Genomic DNA, 10,054 nt, shown 5'->3' on the forward strand with positions numbered 1-10,054 from the left:
TAATTAGCTAGCACTTAGACCAATCTTTTATCAACTCAAATTGTTAAATAGTTTCTTTTTTCTAACTCTTTGCCGTAAAGAAAAAGCAGTGTATATTTTATTAATATTAAAATATCTCTTCAAAAGTTTTTTGAAATCCACACAAGTGGGTGCTTTATTATTTTATTTTCAGGTGACTAGCTAAGGAATCTGTTTAATTAATTTGATTTGAAAAAATAAATTTAACGAATGTTATATAGTGGTCCTAGGACATACATTTTGAATAACATAGTATAAATTATATAATAAGGTCACTTAGAATCAGAAACTACATTAAAGAAACACATCCTCTATATTATTATATTACCGAATTCACGTAAATTCAATAATTTCTATTCAAAGTGCAGGTATTAAAGATTTGACTAAATTAATTTAAAAAAATTTAATTATTACAAATAACATTAAATAAAAGTATTTTAGTTTGAGCTAGAATAGCTTTTAAAAATCGTTGACGATTGTTTTATGTGATAAAAGGTAAAATGACATTTTTGATTTGTTCATGGTGTTCCAAATTTATGTCACTTTTCATTAGCCATGATTTTATATTCATCACTGGCCAAAGTATTGAAATCCTATTTAAAGAAAAAATGAATTTTATTTAGAATTTCTTCATTTTCATAGTTTGAAATCTAAAATCTCTTTCTTTAAAGTAAATAAAACTTTATTTGTTTTAGCACGGCCCTTGGTGCTTACAACATACACAAATTTATGTATAAATTGTATTGTGATAATAAACTAACACCAACTACAATAAAGTAAACAAATGTATAGGAAACGAAAAGGAAGGAGCTATATAGGTAATACTAAAAAAATAATTTTTTTAAAAAATAAAATAAAAAGAGTGAGGGGGAATAATTGTGGCAAACAACTAAGCAAAAGGCACAAAAAAGAAAAGAAATAATTTCAACGACAAGGAAAAAAAATAATATGGAAATGCGCTATAAAGAAATACAATACCCTGGGCCGAGCTAGAGGTGCAGATGGATACATATTCGATCAAACTCAATAAATATTATTTAATAGTATATTTATATTAAGGTAATTGTTAATATATATAAATATTAAATTTATAATTTGGTTATAATTTCACGTCTGCTTATATTATTATATAATTTTCTTGTCTAAATCAATAATAACATACTTAAAATAAATAAATATATCAAATATCGAATAAAAAAAACTATACGTCGCCATAAAGTTGAAGGGCATGTGTTACGGAGGAAAGTTTTTGTTCTGTTCCTTGACCCTCAAGCAACGCGTCCTTTTGCTGCCAAAATTTCTGTTTGGGTGTCTCCTTTCTAATTTTTAAATTTTACTAAAAAAAACAAATATAATTTGGAAATTGATACTCTACCTATGTGGCTCTAAACTCTTACGTGTCGTTTGATCTAACAATCTAGAATTCAAAAATAATAATTTATATATATAATTTTTTTTATATTAAGATACTAATAGAGTAGATTCGTGCATAATCAAATGAAGGATAAATTAACTGATAGAGAATACGTATAGAGTCGTGTGTAATCATGTAAATTCGGTTAATTACAATAATAAGGAAGTAGGATGGGAGTGGGGGCGGCGATAAGCGGACGGTAACTTTCGTCTACGACCTAGCTATTGTTTGAGTTGTCTCTAGGATATTTAGATTCTTTTCGTCAGTTCGAGAGTTTGTTGTTCAGTATAAATATGATAAGTTCGAGATGTTATTAGACTCTGAATTTATCATTATTGACTGATTCAGTGATTGAATTTAATCCTTTTTACGTTCTTCATATATTTGGTTAAATATTATTCGCATTTGGTAGATTTTTATATCATAGTTAAAATTGATGGTAGCGCACACATACGAATCACCTAATCATAATTCATAATTAGTTGATGATAAATGCAAAACAATCTTGTATTTATTAATTTGCTTCATATACACCTTAAGTGGGAATAAATTTTATCATCTAATAATGTGAATGCAACGTAAATGTCCATCTGAGGTGTTGCTTAGTTGTTTCCATTATTTTTTCCTTTATAAGAATAGATATACGTAATTAATTTGAAGAGTTAATTTGATTGTACCTATAAATTTCAACTTAATTAAGCTATCGTATAACTAAATTATGCATATAATAGTGGTAAAATCAACTTTGTTACGTGACAACAAGACGTGAGATAAACGTTAACTCATACTTTCTAAGTCAAATATCTATTATTACAAAGTTGTCATATGTAAAATATTTGTATTAAATACTCATTCTTTCTGTAATTTATTTTTTCCATAATAATATTATTCTCATTAATTTTATTTGTATCTATAAATTTCGATTCTGGGCATAATTAAAACATTCTTCAGATAAAATTAATTTTATTAGTTGATGACAAGGTATGAGATCAATGTTATTATGATAGACAAATATATACCGTTATAATAAATTTTATAAGTAAAATGTTATTAATTACCCATTCCTCCTAATTTTTTTCATAATAATTTTACTATTATTACTAATGTCTATCATTAAATTAATAGATGTTTGGTTTATAAACGAATTTATGTTTAAAAATAACATTTGAATTTTAATTGGGAGAACATAATTTAATTTTGAAGTTATGCTTGAATGAAAAACACATAGGGAAACATTACATAATTTATTATACTTTACTAGTACTATTATTAGCTATGTTTACAAAATATTACATAATTTATCATTAAATTAAGAATTTTTTATTATATATTAAAAAAATACACGTATTTTTAATTCTATATATAAAAAATTAGAGGGAAAAGAAAGCAAAATAGAGAACGTACAAGTAAGACAAGCGAGATTTGTTGTATATCCTAATACACATGTAACTCTGCAATCATATATTTCAAATACATGTATCTGACATATTTAAACATATTAAGATACATTAAAATCTAGTAAAATATATAATATTATAAATTAAAATATATTTAACTAATTAACTCGTAAACTAATGGAACCTTACAAATTCCAAATTATTATTATAATAATTATTATTTTTTATCGTTGTTTTTCCCAATGTAACAGCCATTACCTCTCTTCTTCTTACACGTCACTACTTCTTCAGCCCCATTTCCATTACCAGGTCAGCCCCAGGTGTTAACTCTCATTTATTAAATTTAACATTTTAAACTTTTCCATCCAAACACGGCCTTATTTCTCTGTATATAAATACCTCTTCTTCCTCCATGAATCTTCCCTCTGCAGCATGGTGTGCCAATTACTCAATTTTTTAATTCTTTCTCTTCTTCTCCGGCGCCACCACCTCCGCCACCCGCCGTAAAACGTAAATTTATTTTTTGGTCATTTTTCAAAATTAAACAATGCTTGTCTCTGTTTTTCTCGCTCTGTTTCTTCCCTGTGTTGGAATGAGCGCTGTTTTCTTAGTCTACATCTGCTTACTCTGGTACGCCGCTGCTTACCAGTCTGCCGGACCCGGCGCTGAAAATTACCACAATCAAAAAACGAATCAGGAATTGGGTCTTTCTGCTGCTCAATTGGACAAACTACCGAAAGTTACTGGGAATGAATTGTTAATGGGTAACGATTGTGCGGTGTGTTTGGATGAAATTGAGAATGAGCAAATTGCTCGAGTTGTTCCGGGTTGTAACCATGGATTTCACCTTGAATGTGCTGATACTTGGCTTTCAAAAAATCCGATTTGTCCAGTTTGTAGAACTAAACTGGAGCCGGAGTTCTTCAATCCACCTGAAAGTAACCCATGTTGAAGATATTCATAATTAAAATTATTTCAAACTTTATTTTTATTAATGTTCGATAGATTATAGGAGTAGTTTGATATGATTGGTGTTGATTTTTTTTTTCTTCGTTTAATTCTGAATCTGGGGTGGTGGATGTTGTTATGAGAAATAGCTTAATTTTGAATCAAGTACAGTTTCTTGAATTTCGATTTTTTTTTTTCATTTCAGAATTGTCACCATTGTTGAAGTTTTTGGAGATGCTGCATTTGGTCGAACCAGAAATTTTATCAACTGATTCAAATACTTCAAAAATGTCTAAAATTTTAACATATAATATATAAATTTTGTTCATTAAAATTTAGAAATAGTTTATTTGATGAAGTTTTTGGAGAGTGCTTGTTCTCGTGAAATAAAGTGTTTCTAGGAAATAACATAAATTGTTTTTTAGCAAACTATAAAAAAGTATTTTGTGAAAAATACACACTAAAGAAGCTTTTTTTTTCCCCCTAAAGTTTGATCATGTTTTTCTTTAAAATATGTAAAAAAATTAAATTTAACAAAACATACTAATAAGTTATGTAGTTAAAAAACAAGTGACATTTTAGTGTTAAAATTTCTAAAGTGATAATTATTTTTAAATTATGAATTTAATAACTATGTAAAAATTTATATTAGTATAAAACAATTCATTCAAAATTGAGTAATTTTTTTTTCTCTCTTCAAAATTCATAGATTTAATTTTTGAATTTGCCTTTGCTAGTCTGTTAAATTATTTCTGGAGTTTTCATGAAGCTTTTTTTTTGAAAAGAAATGGGTGTGTAATCAAATGATGATAAAGATAGGTTTAAGATGTGGGGTGGGAGGAATAAAAACAGAAGAAAATTTGGAGTCTAAAATAGAGGGGAGGTGGCAAGTGCTTTGATATGAACCCAACATTACATATAATATCATAATTGAAATTTGAATTGATTGCAATCAAGTGAATAATATTGGCCATTGGATTTCATCACACATATATTTATATTTTTTAGAAAATAAAAACCACAAAAAAAATAAAATAAATAAATTAACAAATAGTGTGTAATACTACTCCACTATGAATGGGGAAGAGAAGTTTGAGGAAAAAAAATAAAATAGGGGAGGAAAAGCATCACTAGTACAAAAGTTGTACTAGTATTATTATTCAATTTGATGGGTTCCTTTGAGCGGATCAATTGAATAAAATTAAATATGAAAATTCTGTCAAATTGAAGAGAGCTACAAAAACTCCATGGATGAAAGCTTGATCAAAAAGGAAGAAGAAGGAGCATTGAAAAAGTGTGAACAATTTTCTTTCAGTTTTTTTTTTTTTTTGGTAACTGAAAATGTGAGCTACATGTGGTTATATAACCACCAAAACAGAAAACTTTAACTAACTTCCTGAATAGCTAACTAATTGAATTAACAGCTAATTAATTACATTAACAACTATGTGTAATGACTAATTTAACCTCAATACCCCCCCTCAAATTGGAGCAGAGGTGATCGAAACCAATTTGTCTAGAATTGTAGAATGCTTGATCCCAGTAAGTGCCTTTGTGAGAACATCTGCCAACTGATTAGTAGTGTCAACATGATGCAACGAAATAAGCCCTTCTTGGAGTTTTGATCTCACAAAATGACAATCCACTTCTATATGTTTCGTACGTTCATGAAAAACAGGATTTTTAGCAATATGTATGGCTGCTTGGCTATCACAAAACACAGGAAATGGTGTAGTCTGATGTATATTCAGCTCTTCAAACAACCTTTGCAACCAGGTTAACTCACCTACTACCTTTCTCAATGATCTGTACTCTGCTTCAGCTGAAGAGAGTGAAATTGTTTCTTGTTTCTTGGACTTCCAGCTAATAGGACTGTCGCCTAACAATACAATGTAACCACTAACAGATCTCCTTGAATCAGGACAAGCAGCCCAATCAGAATCGCAATATGCTTGTACATCAAAGTTGGCAACAGATGACATAAAAACACCTAGAGTAGGATCTTTCTTGAGGTATCTTAACATATGAAAAGCAGCCTGTAGATGAGGCTCTCTAGGATCTTGCATGTACTGGCTGAGAAGTTGCACGCCATAAGCGAGATCAAGCCTAGTATGTGTGAGGAAATTCAACTTGCCAATCAGTTTTCTGTAATAAGTAGGGTCATCCAGAACCTTCCCTTCATGGGATCTTAGCTTGACATTTGGATCTAGTGGAGAAGACAAAGGAGCCATGTGATCACAATTGAACTCTTTGAGAAGATCCAACACAAACTTTCTCTGAGAAATCAGAATCCCATCATCTTTGTACAAGACTTCCAAGCCTAGAAAGTAATGTAGTCTGCCAAGATCTTTGATCTTAAACTGATTGTCAAGGAACCTTTTTAGCTCCTCAATTTCATTAGTGTCTGTTCCTGTCAGTAAGATATCATCCACATAAACACCTAGAAAGACATTAGATGTACCTCTTTTCTTGTAAAACAGTGAATAGTCATGAGGAGAGTGTTCATATCCTCTTGTGTGTAGTGCCTCAGTCAGCTTTTCATACCACTGCCTACTAGCCTGCTTTAAACCATATAGTGACTTGTTTAACTTGCAAACTAAATTCTTGTGAGGAGTGGCCAAACCTGGTGGAATGTCCATATACACTTCCTCATGTAAATCTCCATGTAGGAAGGCATTATTCACATCAAGCTGATGTATGTTCCACTTTTTCTTTGCAGCAACAGCAATAAGTGTTCTCACAGTGGTCATCTTGACCACAGGTGAGAAGGTTTCTGTATAGTCTATGCCATGATGTTGAGTATATCCCTTTACTACAAGTCTTGCTTTATACCTTTCTACACTTCCATCAGCCTTGTGTTTAACCTTGTAAACCCACCTACAACCAACAGACTTCTTACCCTTTGGCAGGTTTGTGAGAGTCCAAGTATTGTTGTCATGCAGGGCAAGAAATTCTTGTGTCATTGCCTTTTGCCATGCAGGATCCATAGATGCTTCCTCATATGAATTAGGTTCACAATCATGAGAAATATTCATTACACAGGACTGACTATCAGAACTAAAAACATCAGGAGACACATGATGCTTAAGAGTGAAAAGGGCATTCAAGGGTAAAGAATGTGGTTGTGGTGGTTGTGAATTCGAAATATTTGAGGATGGTATATTGTGAACATAGTCAGTTAAGTATGTAGGAGTCTTATGTAGCCTTTGGGATCTTCTAGGCTGTGGTATAGCTGTGAAATTTTCAGGTGTGATATGAGTAGGTGAAGTTGTATTTTCAGGAGTAATATGAGTAGGTGATGTGGTGGTATCTTTGCTGGAGTAAATTTGATCATCATATGATGTTGGATAATCATGAAGAGACACACTATAAAAGGGGAATTTTGGAAAGTGAGTAGGGTCTTTAGACATGGCAAAAGGAAATATAGTTTCATGAAAGATAACATCCCTTGAGACATGGATTTTCTGAGTGGATAAGTTCAAGACTTTGTAACCCTTTGTAGCATAAGGATATCCAACAAACACATGTGGTATGGTTTTGGGATCAAACTTAGTTCTGTGAGCTTTTGGAGTAGTAGGATAACATAAACATCCAAAGCTCTTTAGGTGAGAGTAGACAGGCTTGTGTTTATATAAAATTTCATATGGAGTTTTATTGTGAAGAGGAAAAGAAGGCAGCCTATTGATAAGGTATGTGGAAGCAAGTATACACTCACCCCAATATTTCACTGGGAGTTTAGACTGAAAAAGTAGAGCCCTTGCTGTCTCAAGAATATATTTGTGCTTTCTTTCGACCACACCATTTTGTTGAGGAGTATAAGGGCAAGATTTCTGATGGATGATCCCTTTGGATTGAAAAAATAGAGTGGTTTCATTGCTAGTGAATTCCAAACCATTATCTGATCTGATGGTTTTAACAGTGGTGCTGAACTGGTTCTCTACCATGAGTATAAAGGTTTTAAGGACATGGAAAGCATTGCTTTTACAACTTAGAAGTTGTGTCCAGGTAGATTTACTAAAGTCATCTACTAGGGTAATGAAATACTTGAAGTTATCATGAGTTGTTGTTTGATATGGACCCCAGATGTCAACATGTAATAGTTCAAAAATGCCAGTAGTGGTATGTGTTTTTGGTGGAAAGGGTAATCTGGATTGTCTTGCCATGGGACATATAGGACAGAAGAAAGGTTGTTTTGATGAGAATTTTGCTGGTATGGAAGATATATTTTTCATCTTCACAAAGGGTACATGACCAAGTCTATAATGCCACAGCAGATCCACACTATCATTAGGAAAGGAACAAGAAATAAAAGAGTTGTTAGTAACATTGTCTTTATTACCAACAAGAGAAGAGTTTATTTCATCTGAATGAGAGTTACAAGAAAGAGATGTACATTGTACTTTATTACTGGATGAAGGGTAGGGAGAAGATGAATAATGCTGAGCATGTGAGTTCTTTTGTAAGCAATCTGAGCAAAGGAAATAAAGGCCACCATGCATCTTACCAATTTCCAGAGGCCTCTTCAGTGAAGGGGCCTGCAACATACAAGAGGTGTTAGAAAAAGAGACAGTGCATTGAAGATGGTTCACAAGAGAGTTGATGGAGATTAAATTGTATTTGAATGATGGGGCATACAATACTCCTGATAAGGTGATCTTAGGTGTAAGATGTACACTACCAACTACTGTGATTTTGACTCTATATCCATTTGGTAACTTGACTAACATAGGATAAGGTAGATTTACTGGATTTATAAGGTTATTTTTGTTAAAAGTCATGTGATGAGAAGCTCCTGAGTCTAGAATCCATAGATCAGTCCTTGTTTTGAAACATTCACATGAAAGTTTGATATAATCAAGAGAAAAAGAGCAAGCAAAACCACCTGCAAAGTTCACAGATCCACACACTCCATCATTTTGAAACTGATTCAGTAAGTGGGAAACTTGATCATATTGCTCCTTGGTGATACTGATGTTCTCACTTCCTTGAGGATCATTACAAGAGGTTGAACTTGATTCCTTTGTTTGTCCACTAGTATCTCCATCACAGGACAGTCTTACAGAATTTGCTGATGCACCTCTTCCTTTATTGTTAGGTCTTGGATTTGGATATGTGTTTTGAACTGTGTTCCTTGGATTATGCTGATCTCGAGCAGAGCCATTTGTGTCATTAGATGGATAGCCATGCAACTTGTAACACTTTGCTCTAACATGTCCTGGTCTTCTACAATAGTCACAGAAAGGTCTTCCTCTTGGTGTTGTATTGGAGGTAGAATAGTTTGTTTGAAAACTTCTACCTCCTGAACTTGATGAAACTGCAGCTAGAGAACTATTCTCAGTAAACATTTGATTATTTGGTTTAAATTCTCGTTGTTTTTCCTCCTGCACTAGTAAGGCAAAAGCTTGTGCCAAAGATGGTAGGGGATTCATCATCAAGATACTTCCCCTAATTGTAGTATACACCACATTTAACCCCATCAGAAATTGAATCAACCGTCTGTCTTGTTCTGCCTTCTGAACATTAGCTTTAGCTCCACACACACACACACAACTACACTGACTTGCAACACACAGACTGTTTAATTCTTCCCAAAGTTTCTTCATACGAGTGTAATATGTTGTGATATCGAGAATACCTTGATTAAGGTCATTTATCTCCTTCTGAGTTTGATACAATTTGGCTCCATTTGTTTGATCATATCGATCCTCCAGTTCTGTCCATAACTCCAAAGCATCATTAACATATTCAACACTATCAGCAATGTCTCGATCTAGAGAGTTGAGAATCCATGAAGTGACCATATCATCGCATCTCACCCATTGACGATAACTGGAATGGTTCACCTCTGGTCGCTTACACTCTCCATTGATGAACACTAGCTTGTTCTTCACTGACAAGCTACGAAGTACACTACGACGCCATGAATGAAAACCAGTGCCATTGAAAGGAACTGGTACAAGTACTGCTCCAGGATTGTCTGAGGGATGAATATAGAAGTGACTCCCTGTATCAATTCCAGATGAAGGAACACTGTCCAATGCAGTGCTCGTAGATGCAGAATTTGTCATTGTTTTTCGAAAAACAGAAAATCGAATTCACAGAGGATTTGATGCGCAGATTGAAGAAGGAAAGAAGCAAGAAAATCAGAAACGTTCCTGCTCTGATACCATGTCAAATTGAAGAGAGCTACAAAAACTCCATGGATGAAAGCTTGATCAAAAAGGAAGAAGAAGGAGCATTGAAAAAGTGTGAACAATTTTCTTTCAGTTTTTTTTTT

At 32.7% G+C, this 10,054-nt stretch overlaps 1 protein-coding gene across 1 annotated transcript; it reads left to right on the top strand.

The window, feature by feature from the left end:
* Window positions 1-3,232: 3,232 nt before the first annotated feature.
* LOC107017102 (E3 ubiquitin-protein ligase ATL23) lies at window positions 3,233-3,957 on the top strand. Its single transcript, XM_015217380.2, has one exon. The coding sequence runs from the start codon at window positions 3,377-3,379 to the stop codon at window positions 3,779-3,781; it is 405 nt and encodes a 134-aa protein (XP_015072866.1). The 5' UTR covers window positions 3,233-3,376; the 3' UTR covers window positions 3,782-3,957.
* The last annotated feature ends 6,097 nt before the right edge of the window (window positions 3,958-10,054 follow it).

The sequence above is a fragment of the Solanum pennellii genome, chromosome 4 (genome assembly GCF_001406875.1).
Source record: "Solanum pennellii chromosome 4, SPENNV200".
Classification (NCBI taxonomy): Eukaryota; Viridiplantae; Streptophyta; class Magnoliopsida; order Solanales; family Solanaceae; genus Solanum; species Solanum pennellii.

Coding starts and splice junctions, on each gene's coding strand:
- LOC107017102 (XM_015217380.2), top strand. CDS start 3,377: ATGCTTGTCTCTGTTTTTCTCGCTCTGTTTCTTCCCTGTGTTGGAATG.